The following is a 19,317-nucleotide window of genomic DNA, read 5'->3' as shown; positions in this document are numbered from 1 at the left end:
AGCCACAAATAATACATTCGTCCATTGAAATCGAATGCTCTAATCGATGCACACATAATGTAACACGCTTTTACATTTGAATCATTTGTGCATCTATTGACTTCTTATCGGTGCCATTGCTTCTTGGGTACAAATGACATCCCAGCTTAATTCCATAAGCCATATATGTTATTGTTCAATTTGTGGATTAAACTAATTCGCACTCGTGAGCAGCCAATAAATCATGTCAAGAACGACTGTGCTTAAAGGGGGTAAATCACGGGTGCGTTCCGGAACATGGTATGGTAAAGGAATAGTCTTGAAAAGAACATAGATAGATAAAAATATTTAAAGAAGCTATTATACTCAACCGGGGGAAAAAAAACTAAACAAATAGTTTTTATAGTCTGAACATTTTGCAAACGACTGAACTAATTTGTCAAAGAAACATAAAAGGCGATCCATGAGATTCATATTAAAGTAATAACACACATGAAATTAAATCTTTTGCCGCTACGAAAGCAGATGGAGAGAGGAACGTTATGTGTGCAGAGTGCACTTTTTCTATGCTTGTTACCTCCTTTCTATCCATCATTACCGGATCACACTACGTCCACAATCAAGTTGCGCCTATAAAGAATTCAGACTCATACACAGGGATCACCGGAATGGCCTGGCCAAGGCGAAATAGGCATCTGGTTTTACTGACATCAGCAACTCTAAAACAAATATCTCACTTGGATGAGAAATTTTGAGACTCGGTTCAAGAATACCTGCTTGCAAACATCCAAATGTCCAATTACAGCATCAATATCAGTTTATGCTAAAGACAAAACCAATTGATAAAAGCGATTAAGACCAACCGGGGGACAGCTTTTTCCCTTGATATAGCTCCTTTGCTAGAGGGTTGGCAGCCCATTGGTTCACAGCCACCCTACTCAAGGGTTGACAACCAATAATTTTCCCATCACCAGAGAAAACCACCTGAAATTTTCAAAACCCTATGAATATTAACTTCACATTATCTATTATAATAAATTATTTCTTTATACGATATAATCTTCCCTATCTGCATCCTAATTTTTCAAAAATATCTTAATCCCATACCAGCAACATAGTTAACAGTGTATAAACTTCCAAGTTGCAACCAAAAAATGTATTTTCCGGTGCAAGAGCATAATACTTCAAGAAAGTTGGAAATATGAGGTACCTGATAACTTGCGATGTCCTGCATAGACACTTTTGCATCATCTGCATCCATATTCTCTGAAGTAGAAAGAGTTGAAACAACTTCACCATCAGATTTATCTTCCCCCAATGTTCTCATGTAAGCCGGCAGTTTTCCAGTCCAAACACCAATACCATCTTCCTTCCTAATATCACCTGACCAGCCGAAAGCATCCTTGACTTTCATAACAGCTGAGATGCAAAACTCTTCCAACTGTCAATATAAAAGATTCAAAAAAGGAAACTACTCTTTAAAGCAAAGTAAAAGGTGTCGTAAACCATGGAATGACCGGTAAGCATAAATACTATGAGGAACAAATGAATAAAAACATAACTGAAGTTTCCCCAAGAGCAATTATTGCAGGGTCCTGCCTAAGTATATGTCCTAGCACACAAATAGTGTCAAAAATAACAATGACAGGGCATCTACAGTGCTAAGATCAACACAGATTTTGACCTTATGGACTAGTTTAGACCATTTCAACACTCTCCCATGGTTAGTGTAAAATACAATTTACAGTGCTTAATAAAAGCTCAACATGATCTAGATTCAATCTTTTGAAGCTAAATCATCAAGATGGACTTCAAATATTCTAGCCGATAGACTGAAGACTATGTGGAAGCATAATGGAAAAAACAGCAAGTGAGGTGCTACATCTCCGACAAGCTTTATAGTTTCCAATTCTTTCAGCAAGCAAAATCTGCATATATTAAATTTACCACTTAATAATAAAATGCTATAGATTGCTCACCTTATTTGCGTCCAAAGATTCATGCAATGTACTGTGAACTTCAGGTGATGACAGAGATCTAAGTTCCCCAAGGTGTTTTCCTCCCTTGGGTAAGCGAGGCAAATAAAGTTGGCCAAGAGCATTGATTGCTACAAGAAAGATGCCACTTGCAAGGGTGACTGACAATAGTTTCAATAAAGAGCTCCCCTGAAGAAAACCAGATTAGTCAGCTTATTGACATACTCTACTCGATGCAGCAATGAAAGAACAAAACTCTCAAGTTGTGTTTATTATTAATGAAATGAAGAGATTAGTATGAATCAGTTGAATTTTGCCCTGTTTTTCATGCAGGACATGTAGCATTCACTATAGCTAACCTATACTTCCAAAACAAGACCAGAACAAGGCATGGATGCTACAGGCTATAGAGAGAGCTCTAGCAGGCAATAAAATACTAGTCACATTTGAATTATACATAAGGGTACTGGGAAACTGCTAAGGCCCTAAGCCAGAAAAGGCCTCTAATGTATAAATTACAATTATTATATAACATGGTAGTTACAGGCTATAGCCGTTTTGAGTTGGGAGACGTTAGTAACCTATATAAGGGGACTTGATATAGGTTACTGATAGGCACTCAGAATAACTGGAAGAAATAATAAGAATAAATTTATTAAGATAATATAGAACAAGAATCTCGTTATATATTTTTCTCAATAGCCATGCTCAAGAGAATAAAAAAGTTTGAAAGACTGTTTTATTAATTTCATGATATGCTAGCTTCAAGGTTGCTAGTCATATTTATAATGCTAAATACAATCTAAAATAAAATCTAAATAACTATTTAAGATAATGAATTAAAATCTAGATAACTAGATAACTAAATAAAATTTCCTAAAATCTAAAATACTGAATAAAATCTAACTAGATAAAATCTAAAACTAAAGAATTAAATAACTAAATAAAATCTGAAGAAATATTAAAAACTAAATAAAATACTAAATTAAATGAAATTAATCCTAATTTATCTCCTTCCTCTTTCTTCTTGAATAAGTCTAAATTATATTCGGAATCTTATCAGTTACTCACATACTGCAAAAGATCAAAGCTTCCAATGCTAATTTTTGCTAAAATTTAGAGAACAAACAACAAGCATTTGAATACCTTTTTATTTGACACTTTAGCAAATTTGGCAGCCATGCCGCAGGATAATTGCTTATCAGGAAGTGAGTAAGTATCCTCATAGTACATATCTAATGTTTCTGCCAATCCAACCTGAAATTTTGTTAAACTATATCAGAATGAGCATCAATCGTATACAACATAGTAGAAGCATGAATTTCAAATAACATATAGAAACACTAAGAATTACACCCAGCTATAGCCGTAAACATAACAATAAATAGAATATAAATAAATAGTTGCAAACATCAACTTTGGAGTTTAGTCAACATCAAATGTGAAGTGGTCAGTTTTTCATAGTTTCATTCCATTTTTTTCTTTCTTTTACTCACCCCATCTTTAGCAATTTTTAGCTTATTCATTTGACTCTTGTTTTCTCTTACTGCTGTCTTGATGTTATGCTATTGCCATCCACTTGACATATACATGGCTAAAAGAGAGAACCACATGAAGTCATGCCTTTGGGGATTTGATAACCCAGAAATTAGAGACTTCCTCACCCCCCCCCCCCAAAAAAACAAAAAAACAAAAAACAAGGCAACAGCCACCAGGCGGTCTCAAAGTTCACTTTACAACTTTTCACTTAAAAACATAGTCAATGCCCTACTCTTGGGTAGTCAAAACAGACCATGGCTCAGCTCTCTCACCTTCAGTGCCTCACAGGCATCCTACAGCCCATAACAATAACGTTGACTTGACCTAAAGGTTGGAAAGTGTTACATTCTTTTCCTCATTTTATCACACTTTTTCTTGAGAAGAAGGGAGAGGGAGGGGGAAGGAAAAATCATAATAATGTGCATTATTGAGCCTGTTCAGTGTTCACATACTGGAGCCATAAGGTCATAATTTCCACTACCGAATTCCCATTTAAAAAGAGATGAGACACACTTGAATAAGGCTATCACTGAAAAAGTCAAAGCAAAAGGAAAGGATTAAGTACCATTTGAGAGTGGGTCAAATAAACTTCCCACCTATTATCTGCACACTTCTTCCAGCCTTCAAATTTTGCATTCCTCATTCTCTCGGTGTCAATTTCTAATCGGTAAGCTGGTAAATACTCGCTTGTCCAGGTACTAAAATCAGAACCACCAATCTTCTCTAATTTTGCATAACAGGATGGACTCCACCAGTGGCTCTTTGGCTTTGTTTTCACAGGCAATAGGCTATTCTTCATTAAATTATAATTATCCAACAGACTCCTGGCATTTTCTACAATGTCATCTTCAAATAATTTGTACATGACCACAGAGTGGTCTTTTGACACTATTCTCTCAGACTTTTGAAACCAACCGAATAGAGTGCTTGAATTACCACCCCATACATTATCAGCAAATTGTCTTTTAGTGTCTTGAAGAGAAGAGATGCAAACAACTTCAGCAAGCATGGAGACAAGAAATTCATCTGGCAAGCTGAGCGTGAAAGATGCAGGGACCTGCTTATATGAAATGCATAAAGAGAACTGAACGTATCAGTAGCAGGGGCCACCTGCATGACAAACATTTTAATATGACATTACAGTTTACAAAAAGTGATTCAGATATCAAATCAATAATCAATCAAAAGAAATCAAATGTAACAAACCTCTCTTGATTTTTCAAGATCCTCCATGTTTCTAGCTGCTCCAGGTGGAAAGACAATCAGGTCAGCATTCCAAAGCTGCTGCAAAACTACTTGCCTAAAAGTCATTGCAAGTATATTCTTTGATCCTGTGCTGGACAGGATATCTTCAGAGAGATGCCTCCTGAGTTTAGCAGCTTTTTCTTTAACTTTTCGGGCTGGTAAGAACTGTAAAAACAAACATGGTATAATTATTCAACAGGAAGTTTCAATTTCAATCATAAGCTTTCATTGCAACAAATTTCTCCTAAAGAGGAAGTATGCAATTCAGATAAATAATCCATAAACACTATAATGGATACACCGAATATATGTTTGTAAATTTCTTGAATGTATAAAGTCTGGCACATTTTCTGCTCCAATCCTTTATATCTTTTAATGAACCAATATGTATATTAGTTTGATTTATTGCTCAGAGAAAATCTATGTATTCTTGAACGACCCGAACAACTGTAAATTCGGTTAGTCTCATAGTATCAAGAAAATTTAGAACAAACCATTGTCCTCAACAAAGTTCGAAAACACAAACAAAACAAAATTAAATAAACGAAGCGAACCAGTCGAGTAGAGACAGTGCTGTGCTCATCAGAAGGGCCTGGAAAGACGGTTTCCACGACCATAGCTGGCATGCCCGAGTCAATGTGCTCGGAGGCAGCTTCACCGCCATCAGCCGCAGCCGCCGTCAAAGCCTGCTCAAAATCCACGGCTCCGACCAAAGTTAGGCGAGCCAAGTCATTTTCGTATGTCCTCACGCAAGGAAGGACCTTGTCATCGGACTCAGCTACGGCTTGAAGCACTTCTTGCTCAGTGAATGGTATGGTCTTCGGCGGAGAACAAGAGAGGACGAGTATGGAGTTTTTTGAGTGAATAAAGTTTCCTGCTGGAAAAAATGAACAGAATTTAGAACTGGGTCGAAGGGGAAGAAGGGGAGAGAACAATGAGGGACTTCGAACAGACGCCATTGGCAGGAATTCTGAGCTCCCAGGTGATGAATTGGGGTTTTCGATTTGGCTCTCGAACCCCGCAAGCAAGTGAACTTTCTGAGTTCTTTCCCCTTCCGGTCGATAAGCGCACCCCGTTTGAAATTGTTTTTATTTTGTTATTTGGACACGGATATTTTATAAAATATTTTTTGTAGACGAAAAAAAAATCAAAATGAATATTTTTTTTATTTTTTTCCTTCAAAATAATAATTTTAAAATATTTAAAAAATATTTTTATTTTTCTATTCTTAAGTATAATATTTTATTTTTTTCAAAAATATGTTATCAAATAATTTTTTTTGTTTTTTAGAGAACAAAAAATCATTCCTAAAATAAGTTGTCAACATGTCCTAACATTTTTCATTCTCTTGGTCCATGAAATTGAGCCCACTAAGATTATGATATTTCATATTTCATTTTAAATAACCAGTAAAATGAAATATTTTGTTTACAAATTTCACCTGATTTTTTTATACTTTGATTTCTGTATTTTAATTGATTGACGATATTAATATAGATAATGGGGCTTTTGGTGTACCAATAATGAAGAAATCCTGGGTTAACATACAACATTAAAATATTAAAGAGCTAATGTGCAACTGACATAAAATTTTGAAGAATTTTTATTTTATATATATATTTGCCTAATTTTAATAATAGGTGCATGCTTCATCAATTAAAAAAATATCATTCATCTTACCTCTACCTTTGTGTTTATCTATTTTATGATAAGATGAATTTTAAATTCAAATTGAATATTTTAAATTAGAGATTAAGATAACTGGGAAAAAAAAACTATACAGGTAATATAAATACTTTAGATTTTAGATTTAAAAGAAGAAATAATTAATAAATACAAGTATAGAATTAAATAATTACATATTGATAAGATTAAATGTTGTTTAGAGCAAATAGAATTTTAACAGAATTTCACCCTCAATAAATTAATTATTTACTTTCAAACTATTCCTATCTTTTTATATTTATCCTATTAAATATTCTACAATAAATATAAAGTCATTTATCAATAGGGACATTTTTAAAAGAAAGGCAATGAATACATTTTAAAAAATTAAAAATATTTTATATTTTTAAACATTCAACTCTTTTAAAAATAATTAATATTTTTAAATGAAAAAAGTATACATTTTTAACAGCCAGGCTCTCTTTTTTCTAAACGTACTAATTAATAAGTATCCTGTGCAATGAACGGGATGTATGAAAACAATTTTTTAAGAATTAATTAAACAGCCTCAATCTCAAATCGTTAGGTTATGAAAAGTGAATTTTTTTGCAGCTTAACACGTTCTTCTTATAAAAGTGCAGTTATCAAATAATCACTGTCCAAAGCAATTTTTAACTTTTAAAAATAAGAATAAGATTATCGAAAGTTAAGATGATAACAAAACTGTAGGGACAATGGGAGAGGAGTCAGGAAAAAGGAAAACTAAGATACAAAAAATTGAACATATAATTTTTATATAATTAAAATAAAAAAAAAATATAATTCACCAAAAGGCATAGAATGAAACTGAAATATAACGAAAATATTTTATCAATCATGGCTATACATATGTAAAGGTTCATATAAACCAAAAAAATTTTAACATTTCGTTTTGGTAGATAATATCATTTATCTTAATCACAAAATATGAAAAGATCAACACCAAGTAGAACTAAGAATTATCAAGTGTCCATGCTACAAAACTTAATTAAAAATAAAATAAAATAAGAGAAAAGGATGACAATCCAAATAATCCAAGAGCAAGTTGAATTAGAACATTGAAGAGAAGATTTGCAAGGAAATTTTTTTGCCCACCAAATGTGATAATGGTTACAAATTAAAATAAGATAATGCTTATATATAGAGAATGACAAAAAAGAAATCTAGAGATAATTAAAGTATAAATCGGAGAAAATAATAAGTGAAATATATGATAGAGAAATGTTAAAAATCAATAAAATATTTTTCAATATAATATACATGAGTTACTAAAAGACTTGCATCATTTTTTACCACACAAAAAAAAAAAAAAGACTTGCATCATTGATCTATAGGCATTAAGGCCTCTTTTTACCATAAGAGGCACATCTTCTTACAATATATAAATATGAAGAAAAGAAATTCTTAGTACCCCTTATCCAAGAAGAAGAAATCTTCAAGTAGAATGAATAACACAAGAATTTTAAAATAACACTATATAATATAGAAATGCTAAAGGAAACCATTGCACGTATCCACAACTTCATCAATAAATTTTAATATATAGTGTATGACTTGTATATCTAACAATGTGCTCACAATGAGATATCAAATCCCGTACATTAGTTTAAAATAACATGAGGGGATTCCTCATGTTTATGCAAACATCTTCATGTGGTTGGGAGTAGAGCAAGGAGAAGGCTTCTATTGGGAGGGAAAATCATTACGATAGTTGAGGGAGGCATTGAGGGGACATATCTTGCAAATTGAGAGATCATGGGGGAAGTTAAGATAACATAAGGAGGTTAACATGAAAAGCAACATGCAAAAACAGAGACCTAAAAAGTAGGGAAAGTTAAATTAAGGGGTAGTTATTAGAATAAAAAATTATTAAAAAATTTAATTTAAATGTAAATAATTATAAAATATGATACACCACAAACTTCACAAAATCACACAGAATATGATATGATATTAGATAATAGATATCATGGGATATAGAAATTACTCATTATTTAATAAATTTTGCATTTCAATCTAAATTTTATAAATTTAAAATGTTTAAATTAATAGGAATTAAAGGGTAGTTATTGGAATGAGAAAATCTCTTATATAATTAAATAAATTGATTTAAATTAAATAATTTTAAAACAAGATACATCACAAATTTTGAAATTTAAAAATAAAAGAATAATGATATTAGATGATAGAGATCATGGAATACAAAAGTTATTCTTAGTTCAAAAATTTCATTTTTAACTCTAATTAATTTTTTTTAAATCATGGGCATTTTCTTTTTCTTTATTTTTTAATAAGAATAAAGATGAGCTAATATGAAATTTTTGTTTTAGGAATTTTAAATTTTATAATGAAATAAGGTGGTATTGAAGTTAGGACAATAAAAATAATGAAAGAAAAGTTGATAAAAAATGAGAAAATTAATAAGGGAGTTAAGATAATAGAAGTTACAATTATGAGAATGGAACTAATGAGAGTGAGTATTGAGAAATCAATAAAAAATAAAAATAAGAATATAAATTAAAATTAATTTCTTAAACCAATCTTATGTAACATGAAATGGCAATAATTTTTTTTTTTTTAAGGACGCGTGTCTTATTCTTCTATCTAACACACACACACACCAAGGGAAATTGCATCATACGTATTTTCACGCCCTTCATAAATAAAATCTCCGTTCGTGCCTTTCACGCAGTTCTGTTCCATTCTTCTGCATCCTGAAGCTGCGTTTTGTGAACGATTCGGGTATGTCTTCCTTTCTCGTTTCGTGACTTTCTCGGTCGATCAGGGTTTTGATTACCTTTCCTCTTCCCTTTCAGCCGTTACGCTGACTTGAACATTAGGAGGGAAGTGTGCTAGGGCACAGCTTTGCTTTGTATAATGCTGCGCCCTTTTTTCGTTGAAAATGAAAAATATTTTAAATTGAGTTTCTGTTCGCTATTTTGCCCGTGAAACCTTCAGCGAAGCATGTGTAAAACGGAAATAAAGTTGGGATCATCACTTGGATCGGATGTAAGGATTAATCTGTGAATAATTGCCTAAGTATTTTCTTTAGTCTGTATTAAAACAATTAATTGCCAGATAAATAAGTTCCAACCTCTAAATACTTTTCAAAAACGTTGTGTTGTTTTTCATAGTTTTGGATGGCTTGGTTGTTGACCTTTGGTAGATGGTTAATTCAAGGATGCAACATAATTTTTTGCTAGGACTTTTGTTTAACTGAAATCGACATGGAGCCCTAATATTTTCCCCTAGATTTTTATTTACAGTTGTTTCGCTTTGGCATGAAATGATAATAATTTGGGTGATCACTTGCAATTCTGTTGCGTAGATGAATATAACATTGTTTAATTAGCACTGATGTGCTGGTGAACTCCAATTATTATGTAGATTGAAATATGGCAAAGCATAGAATCATTGTTATGCCTGCAGGATGCAGAGAAGTTTCAATTGTTTTCAATTTGGATATTTGTAATTTTATTCTGAAAGCAGCATTTAGGCAATGGGGAAAAGAAAGTCAAGAGCAAAGCCACCTCCCAAGAAACGTATGGATAAGCTTGATACTGTCTTCAGCTGCCCTTTCTGTAATCATGGCAGCGGTGTTGAATGCCGCATGTAAGCCTTTTTTCCCCTTAACTATCATTTTGGGGCTGTGCTTTTTGCTTGTTTATTTGCAAATGCTTCTAAGTACATCCTATATTATATATGCCTTTGAGATCATTAAAGAATCCTTTGATCTTACTTAATGAAGATTATTTTTATTGTTCCTGATATTCTTTCTTTCTTTCTTTCTTTCTTTTTTGTTTGTTTGTTTCTGGTTCTTGTTACAGCGATATGAAGAACTTGATAGGAGAAGCTTCTTGCAGGATATGCCAAGAGAGCTTTAGCACTACCATCACAGGTATGTTCTCGGAGTTGTGTTAATCATCTAATAATTAAGCTATTTATTTACGATGGAATGTTGTTGTGGCTTTTATATGTTCATGTCCTCATTTTTTTTTTTTTAATTGAAGGTTGTGTCCTCATTATTATAGTTGTGTGTTCTACGTTCATTGATGCTGATGAAATCAATTTGATATTTGATGGGAAATGGATTCAGTGATTTCCCTGACAGTAAGCATGGCATGCATTCCTTGGAATGACATAACCATAACTTAATCCAGGTCCAGCAAGCATTTTCTAGGCTCTTGAATTTTCTTTTACATCACATGCTAAAGCGACATTTTACTTTTCTTGAACGCCACAATTGTAGTAATCTCCATTTTCTAGGAATAAAGACGCAATTAAAGACTTGCTTTATAAACTTCTTCATCAGGTTTTTGCGTCTTGTCAAATCAACTTGCTAGCTAGTCAAATAAATATTGTGTATTGGATTTAAAATTTAATTTGTGCTGGATTTGTGGAATGTGAATATTTATGTTTGGGTCTTGCAAATCTTAGGAGTAATTTTATTTTATATGTAGGTGTTAATTTCTGTATTAATGGGGGCCAGCCTGTATAACTTTTTTGAATTTATACAAGTTTGGTTATTGGCAATATGAATTTTTTAACTGATTTGGGGAAAAAAATAAAACAGGATATATTTTGCAGGCCAGCCCACCTGCCTATTAGTGTGCAGGTTGGGTTTTCCCAGCCTGTATATCTGGCGGACTGGCCTGAATCCAACCTGCCAAAATACCAGCCTAATGTAGCCCGTTTGCCAAGCTGGCTAAGTGACGTTCTTTAATATATCTCCAGTGAAGGGACATTGGTCCCAAATGACACCATTCCAATGAAAGCACGCTTTCTGCAGATCACGAGCCATGATCACTGAATCCATTTCAGATATCGATTCTATTGCGATAGACTTCATTTTTATTGGTGACACCTTTTTTCTCTTGCGAAACACCACCCTTCACTACCAATCCTTGGATTGTACTTCCTACTCCACCCCATTTCTGATTTTTTTTGTCTTGTTAATTTTTTGTGTTATTTCTTAGTGAGTTGAAACAAAGTTTGCTTAGATATCTATCCAAGTGATATTATTTTGAAGATATCTCTAATGATCAACTTTTCTTGCGCATTTGCAGCTTTATCTGAGCCAATAGACATGTAAGTTATATGAATACGGTGAAACTATCCCTCCCTCGCCTTCTCTTTCTCTAATGTATCTGACGAAATTTTGTTGCATCTAAGCGCAGATACAGCGAATGGATTGATGAATGTGAAAGGGTGAACAACCTGGAAGATGATGGTGCTTAGCTGCGGTCTTCAGGGTCTAGATGTTATTCTAGGGTAGTCGAGGGAACATCTGTTATCTGTACAACTCTGCTTTCACCCACCTGTAATTATGTCACTTCCAGTTTTGTGTACTGGTGCTGGTATAAGCTTAGTTTTTCCGTGTTAGTCACTCCTAGCAATAGCATGTACAAGAATACCATATAATCGCTTGTTTCAATGAAGCAAACTCGATAAGAAGTTCACGTGCGTGCTTTATAAAGTTTGTGAATTTAGAATTTAGATTACGTATTATTTTCACCGGTAATAAACTTGTGGGCCTCTGTTTTTAATGCCGTTGCAGTTGACGTTTTCTTTTATATACAGTTTCTTTATATCTTAATTTAAGAAAAAAGAATATTATTCGATAAGTATCAACTCTTCCACTAGGTATAGTGAGAGCTGTTTATCACCAAGTTTATCTAGGTTAACAACTCAAAACCCACTCCGCCGGTGGATTTAAGTTAACATTATTTGTGATTCATAGATTCTTTGGTGAGTAGAAATGCCCAAATCAACTTATGATAGGATCTGCTTCTTATTCCATTCTCTACAGTCTCCAGTGATCATTGATATCAACGAAACGGAGAACGAGATTTTACACCCATGGGTTCACGGCAAAATGATTATGATATTTAGAAGCAAATCTTACGTTGAGCAAGGTTAATTTACAAATGGCAAACGAACACTGAATCGTTCTCAATTGTAAAGGTAAGATCACCCAAAACAAAAAATTGAATCGCTGCTGACCGTTAGACTTCATTGCTTATGTTGAGTCATAAAAATTAATCAAAAGGAACTAAATCATTTATTACACACCCAATATTATGTACCACCTCCTGAGAGTCTGTCCTGCAGCTTTTGCCTTTAAAAAGCAAATAAGAGTAACTTACAACAGCATAATGTTGGAAAATGAAAACTCGGTGCCGTATCATAACAATATTTCGCCTGAAGACTAGGTCAATTTTGATGGTGCTAGTATGCACCAAATTGCGAATCATAATGCTATATAGCAATTTTCACTCTATGTGATCATCTTCCAAGGTTAGAATCCCACGTCCAGCAGTCTCTAATGCAGCACTTCTGTGAGAATGAGCTATTCACATATCTAACCAAGGCAAATAGTGACCTCGGGTGCTAGTTACTAAAATGCGAAAATAGATGCAAAACAATGAGGAAAGACAATGATGACCCACCATAATTTTATGCGAAACAGGATTGAATGCAGCCTGTTCAACATCCCTCTGAGAACAATCATGTTATATAATAGTCGCTGATGTTCTCAACAAGATAGTCATATGGTGCAGCTAATCCAAACTCAGATGTTCCATTAAGTGGAGCAACTCTGTTAGAAGCAGAATATACACCACTCATGCCAACCTTCGCATTAAGTTTGGCCCTGCTTTTGGCATGCCGTTTGTTTTCAGGTGGAAACTCAGCAGAAAGCCTTCCCATCCGCTTCTGCAGATCAGCAACTGAATCACTCGTTAACTTCACCTTGGAATTTTTCTTTCCATCAACAAGCTTCAGCTCCAACCGATACAATGCACATGCATCACACTTGTTCATCTCATATTCATAAAGGTGCCACTCAAAATGGTTCAGCGGTTGTGGGTCCATATAATAGGATCTCTTCAGACCACCAAATTCGCTCATTACTTGCTTCCTAGATTCATGCCAACCACGTCCAGTATAATCCGGCAAGGACCTCTGCTTTCTGTTTCCACTTTCAAATGCTCTTCGTGGCTTGTCAAAGAAGAGCCACTCCCTAATAGTTTCACCCTCAAGAAAAATAAGATCAAAAAGCTCTGCAGTAAAATAGGAAATGAATCATATTAGCAGGAAAAACAAAAAATAATTATTCATTTTCAAAGAAGATACCTTTCTGAAGAAAAGTAGACTAATCGAGGATGAGATGCAAGCAAACATTTATTACCAGGTGCATTCCATGGAGACTTAGCAGTTGCTGCTCCTTCACATTCTGGGATGCCAACATCTTTTCCTTGTGCCTTTGCACGAAGAGCAGCAAAAAGCAAATTATCCTTCAAACCAATTCCTCCAGGTCGTAGAACTGGAACCATACCTGGTGGCCCCTCATTCAATGCTAGCGCAGCGTGAAAGCTGCTGCAATAGTCTTGACAACACTCCAATCCTTGAGCAGGCCTTGGGCAGTCCCAGAGTGCACATTTTGGGCCTAAGAAAGCAGAAGGAGGAGGGCAGAAACTTGGAACATAGCTAGATACATCAGGAATGGTATCCTCCTCGCAAAAAGCTGAATCATTAAAAGTAGCATAAATGCTGCGGTCAAAATCCTGATTTGGATCAAATTGATATTCTGAAGTTGCTCCTTCAAAGTTATTTGCCACACAGCAAGCTCCTGAGGTAGAGTGTTTACGCTTATCAACCAATGGGAATTCATGTTGCTTTAGGTCCTAATACACAGTTAAACATAAAACTTAGTACAATTACAGGTGAGATCCAATATTGATACCTGATCAGCATCAAGACACTGAATGAAACTATAATTCATGACTATGAGCTTTCAGCATATATACTAGTCTTGAAAAGCAAAGAAGCATGCTATTCTTATAAATGAAAAGGAAAGAAGAAACAAGTAGCCAACCACATTAAAATTAGAATATAATCATTCTTCAATCGAGGCAGAAAATATCATCTGACTGGCATGCCAAGAAAGCACATTTACAACTGACTCAGTGGCCCTGTTAACCTTGTTTGCTAGAAGCAAAAAGTCATTCTGTAAACCTATTAGACCCTCCAGTCTCCAACATCATGTTCTTTATATGACTGAGAAATGATAATATATTGAGAAAGCAATGTTCTGAAACATGACCCAGACTGGACAGTTTGACCAGAAAAACAAGAACCGGTCCACTTGCCATTCCTTGCACCTCCAAAAATTTGCTCTATGAGGAACAGCTAAACCAGTGACAAATCAGGTGATCATGTCAATTTTCATGGTTTCCATAGTTTGCACCCATTCTTTTAGATTTTGAGCATAACCTTAGTGGAGCACCACCACTTCACTGCTTTGGAGCATCAAACCCGCCCCTTCCCCTTTCTCCACCTTGCAATTGAATTTCATATCCCTGTTTGTGACTCTCCCACCTGCAATGGCCGATGTCTTGCCTCACCATTTAAGCATAAGCACCCTGCCAGTCCTTGAGTCATTTATTTCAGGAGACAAGGTTGTCTTATATTTTTTTTATCTGAAGACTTCCAAGTCTTGCTGCTCATGCCTTTAAGCTAGCTTTAAGGTACCCAAATAAACTGATAATTATTGTAGTTAGATCAGAGGAACAAATTATAGCATTACTTAATTTAATCAGTTATCCTTCCCCTTTTTTCTAATGCGCATTACATCTGTTAATTATGCGCTAATAGGATACATTCATGGTTATTATATATTTTCCTTCTAGCTGTAAAATAGAATACTGTAATGTCCTAGAAGATGGATTTCTTACAAACCTGCGGTAGTGAGGTCTCATAAATAAAACCCATACATTTTGATATTTAACATTACCAAAATCTACATTAATAAAGTAGAGATAACATTTAAACAGTACATACCCCCAAAATGTATATATTATTACTAGCTTCATCCTCATATCCTACTCTACTTTCAACTCTTTCCACTTCCAAAAATCAGAAATGTAAAAGAAACACAGGAAATGAGAAGGAGAGGAAAAGGACAGAACTATATAGATGGTAATTTATTATCATTTTTGGTGCTTTAATTTAGTAAAATACAGATGTCTGGATTACAATGATAAATATAAATCTCAATACACACTCTCTTAACATTCAGATTAAAAACCAATACCATCCTCCAGAACAAGACAAGTTAATCTCTAAGAAAACATTATCAATAAAACAAATTCACAAGAGAACTACTAAGAATACAATTTGTTCCAAAAATAACATACATATATATACGTCACCAAGTCTGCACCAAATACATAGCATCATCATCCTGTATGGACAATAATAAGTCCAAGGGCCCAACAAACTCATAGTGGAGGCAAAACGTAAGGATTTGCAAAGGACAATGGTGCGAATGTGAAAGACAAATGTGAGAAAATCATTTTGCAGTTCATTAGAAGATAGCAACCACTGCTAAAGCATCTATACAATTATAGCGATTGCCTGCTACAGATAACAAACCGTAAAATGCTGACACAGTCACAGCCTAAGCCTATAAAAACACCCAACATTATTTCATAGATAACAATGAACCTCAGAAAATCACAAAGATGCTTACCTCTTGGAATATCACATTACACCCAGTTTGCAGGTTGTGATCACTTGGTTCAGGCTTAGGCACAGCTAATGGACTGGTAGCATCATCTTCCTCCTCACAGAGCTGCAACAGCCTGCAGATATCAGTTGAAAATGACCCGAGACTGCCACCCTGTGTTCGCCCATAATTATCACAACTAAATCATACTCTGATTGAAGGCCCAAACCAAGAACATCAAAACATCATTTTACAATAGTTAATATTTCCATTCAATTACACATAAATCCATCAAAATGTAGAAAGTATAGGTCTGACAAGAATTATAACATAAATCACACATCAAGTATATTGTAGACAAGATGTGCTGTATAAGCTTACCTGCTGCAAAGAAGTAGCAGGGGAGGGCTCATTGAGCTCTGCTTTCCATTCACGAAGCATCTGATGGACTTGCTCCTCAAGAATTGCAGCATCAACTGTACGGCTCTCCTTCCTAGCAAACTGCAGATCCATGAATATAACCTGCAAATCATCAACACGGTTCTTTGCCTTGTCCTTAAAGAGCTTGTGGGATGCTGACTTGCAGCTGTTCTTAGAAATCTTCTTCATTGTAAACCCACAAGTTGTAGCAGCAAAACCTTGAAATTGCCAGCACAGCGCACTGAGTTTCAGTTTCAATCTATCGTGGATAAACATTAAAAGAGAGAACCCCAGGAGACATATCCAACATTTATTTTGCATTAGTTACGAGCAGAAGAAGCCATAAATGTTCAATTCAAATCCCCACTCCCCAAAGTCTAGAATTTAGGAATTGAAGATTCTCATCTGAGATTAAAAACAAACCATAGCAAGAGATTCACCCCATTATCAGTTAATTGGGAACATAACAGTAGGAGCACAGACTCATATTTGAGTTCTGATGAAATAAAACTTATTGTGTATCATAATAATGCTTTTGGCCAGTAGAAAAAGATCATGATAATGCTAGATTGCTGGTGTTCAAAAACAATATCGAAAAATCGAAACAAAATAGAATACACTAAAACAATACAAAATGATAAAGGAAAGCATCAGAGTTCCAATTATCAATTAACCATTAACTAATTAACTTATATTACTAACACCACCGATATACTGGAAACTCGAACTAACCCAAGCGAAGATCACAATATTCAGTAGAAAACAGAAACCAGAGAGTTAAACATGGATAAGTAATTGCAGAACGAAAGAAAGAGCAAGGATACACGAGATCGATAACAAGTTTGAGGTTTTTTATCCCAAAAGGAACAGAGAAGCCATGGCTGATGCTTACCTTTTCAAGTTTCGGAGATTGGTGGTGGTTTTCAATATGGCTTGGCTCTCCCCTTCCCTCTTGAAAATGCTTGAAGGTCAGAGAAGCACATAGAGAGAGAGAGAGAGAGAGAGAGAGAGAGAGACAACTTTTTTGTTGAGAGGCTCTCACCTCAGTCTCTCCTTCCCTCGCTGGAAAAAAGGGCGAGGGGCCAAAAAGGCAAGGGTTATTACTGTGCAGAATTTGTTACTCCAAAAACACCCTCCGTATTCACCAAAATGACTGCCGTAACCAGCATTTTTTTTTAAGTTAAAATATGAGGCACTAATAATCTAGGATCACTGGCTCACAAATATTTTTGCTGTCGGATGCAAAAGACAGACACAATGTGATGATTTACTTTATTTTATTTTTCCTCTTCTCTTGTTCTTTCTTTTGGTGGAGGGTATGCATATAATCATCAAATATTACAGTTGACCAAAAACTGTCCATTACAAATTCATTAAAAAAATTTCAATAAATCTATAAATAATTGCATGTGATTTTTTTTATTTCATGAAGTGCAATTATTAAAATGACATCATGGAAAATAACTGTGAAATCTTAAGCTAGTGGAAAGATTATTGCAATTGAAAGGTTATGTCTTGATAAAAAAAAAAGAAAAGAAAACTAGCACAACTCATTTGGCTTTCAAATAGCGACAATAGACATGAAATATTGTGGTCCATCAAATAAGGTGTTTCCAAGTAGTTTGTTGTTACCAAGAACCAACTTCTCTCCCCTCCTAACAAAATTAATAACTTGATGGATGATAGATTCTTTATTTTATAAAACGATTTCAATGTTTTCAGTAATTAATCAATTAATTATGCCAAAGCATGAAGGCATAAGCTAAATTTTATGTTCTAAACCATTTATAATAGTATAGATTTTTTTAAAAAGGGGAATCCCATTTAATGATCCTTTAAGAAAATTATTCACAGACAAGAATCAATACAAAATGAATTGTTATTAAAAATGAGAATATGACTAGTATTTTTTTAATAGAACTTGTTGCTGGTCCTTATTTATAAATAATTTTTTTAAAAGATTTTTTAATGTGATTCACCCTTTTTAAAATAATTTACTTCCTGACTTTTTCAAGGGGTTTCAATATTATATATGTTATTTTCCTTGTTATCCTTGAAAAAGTAATTCCATGTAAAGCACATTAAAATGTGAATGAATCTTTTTGGCAAAATGCAACACGTCATGTGGAATGCCCTGACGTGTTTAAGCCTTTAAGGACATCACTAATGAAATTAATAGTTAAGAAATCATGGAAGATAAAATTTAAAAGCCATCATGTTTCATGATAGTTAATTTCGCACCTCTTTTTTCAAATAAGTGATTTTTTTACAATAAAATTTAAGTGAATTGAGTCTCAAAAGTTCATTAGAATCCAAAACATATTTCTACATTCAAAAAATATTTACAGATGACTCATTGAAAATATCATTACATCAACAAGAAGATTTGAACTCATATTCTTGTAAATTATTGGTCAAATTATTATTAACTAGATTTTTTGTTGGCAAGTGAATATAGTGATTAACATAGTGTCCTGTAGAGAAATAATAGTTAAGTCCAAAAAAATAGTAAATTGATGACAATTAATTTCTTGATATAATTTTAAAATAAGTTACAAATGTTACTTCTAGTAGTTAAAAATTCAAGAATTTTAATTACAAATAAAACATTTAAATTATAAACATAACCATTAGTTTTCAATTAGAATTCTTGCTTGTAATTTATTTTTGAAAAAAAAAATTTGTCGCAACTTAACTATTGCAAATTCCTTCTTTAGGAATTTTAGTGTCATTCTTCTTCTTGCTTTTTTTTTTTTTTGGGCACTGATTTACGTGCAATTATTTATGGCTAGTAGCGACATTACGTTAATGAAGAAATAGTGGCGCTGAAGGGGGGAAGATGAGGAGAGTAAGGAAGGAATAAAGTACAGCTCCACTAGCTCCCGACACATTCTGGAATCGATGCTTCTCTCATTGGACCGACCTTGATACGATCCTGTTTCCAAT

General features: G+C 34.0%; 3 protein-coding genes across 4 annotated transcripts; 1 reads left to right on the top strand and 2 right to left on the bottom strand.

Annotated features, from left to right (window-relative positions):
• Positions 1 to 339: 339 nt before the first annotated feature.
• On the bottom strand, positions 340 to 5,796 carry LOC129304894 (uncharacterized). The gene is made up of 8 exons (XM_054944731.1): positions 5,294 to 5,796; positions 4,701 to 4,904; positions 4,060 to 4,551; positions 3,102 to 3,212; positions 1,959 to 2,144; positions 1,190 to 1,420; positions 843 to 963; positions 340 to 752 (listed from the first exon to the last, which is right to left on the bottom strand). Exons 1-8 carry the CDS (start codon positions 5,696 to 5,698, stop codon positions 640 to 642), a joined length of 1,863 nt encoding a protein of 620 aa, XP_054800706.1. The 5' UTR covers positions 5,699 to 5,796; the 3' UTR covers positions 340 to 639.
• Positions 5,797 to 9,050: 3,254 nt separating this feature from the next.
• Positions 9,051 to 11,897, top strand: LOC129306342 (transcription elongation factor 1 homolog). Its single transcript, XM_054946886.1, has 5 exons — positions 9,051 to 9,185; positions 9,933 to 10,055; positions 10,271 to 10,341; positions 11,510 to 11,531; positions 11,621 to 11,897. Exons 2-5 carry the CDS (start codon positions 9,943 to 9,945, stop codon positions 11,679 to 11,681), a joined length of 267 nt encoding a protein of 88 aa, XP_054802861.1. The 5' UTR covers positions 9,051 to 9,185; positions 9,933 to 9,942; the 3' UTR covers positions 11,682 to 11,897.
• Positions 11,898 to 12,481: 584 nt separating this feature from the next.
• LOC129306577 (transcription factor VOZ1-like) lies at positions 12,482 to 17,441 on the bottom strand. 2 transcript variants are annotated; one of them, XR_008592230.1, is made up of 6 exons: positions 17,264 to 17,441; positions 16,333 to 16,589; positions 15,976 to 16,125; positions 13,633 to 14,128; positions 12,893 to 13,504; positions 12,482 to 12,779 (listed from the first exon to the last, which is right to left on the bottom strand). XR_008592230.1 is itself a non-coding variant. In XM_054947254.1 (5 exons), the coding sequence occupies exons 2-5, from the start codon at positions 16,558 to 16,560 to the stop codon at positions 12,951 to 12,953; spliced, it is 1,428 nt and encodes a 475-aa protein (XP_054803229.1). In that variant the 5' UTR covers positions 16,561 to 16,589; positions 17,264 to 17,440; the 3' UTR covers positions 12,482 to 12,950. The 2 variants fall into 2 exon arrangements, 1 of the variants encoding a protein (XP_054803229.1); XM_054947254.1 differs by having other exon boundaries at positions 12,482 to 13,504; positions 17,264 to 17,440.
• Positions 17,442 to 19,317: the final 1,876 nt, after the last annotated feature.

This window comes from Prosopis cineraria, unplaced genomic scaffold (assembly GCF_029017545.1).
Source record: "Prosopis cineraria cultivar Desert tree isolate PC_DT_omini unplaced genomic scaffold, ASM2901754v1 PC3, whole genome shotgun sequence".
In the NCBI taxonomy this organism is placed as follows: Eukaryota; Viridiplantae; Streptophyta; class Magnoliopsida; order Fabales; family Fabaceae; genus Prosopis; species Prosopis cineraria.
The sequence above is the reverse complement of the archived record's forward strand: the minus strand, read 5'-3'. Positions and strand labels throughout refer to the sequence as shown.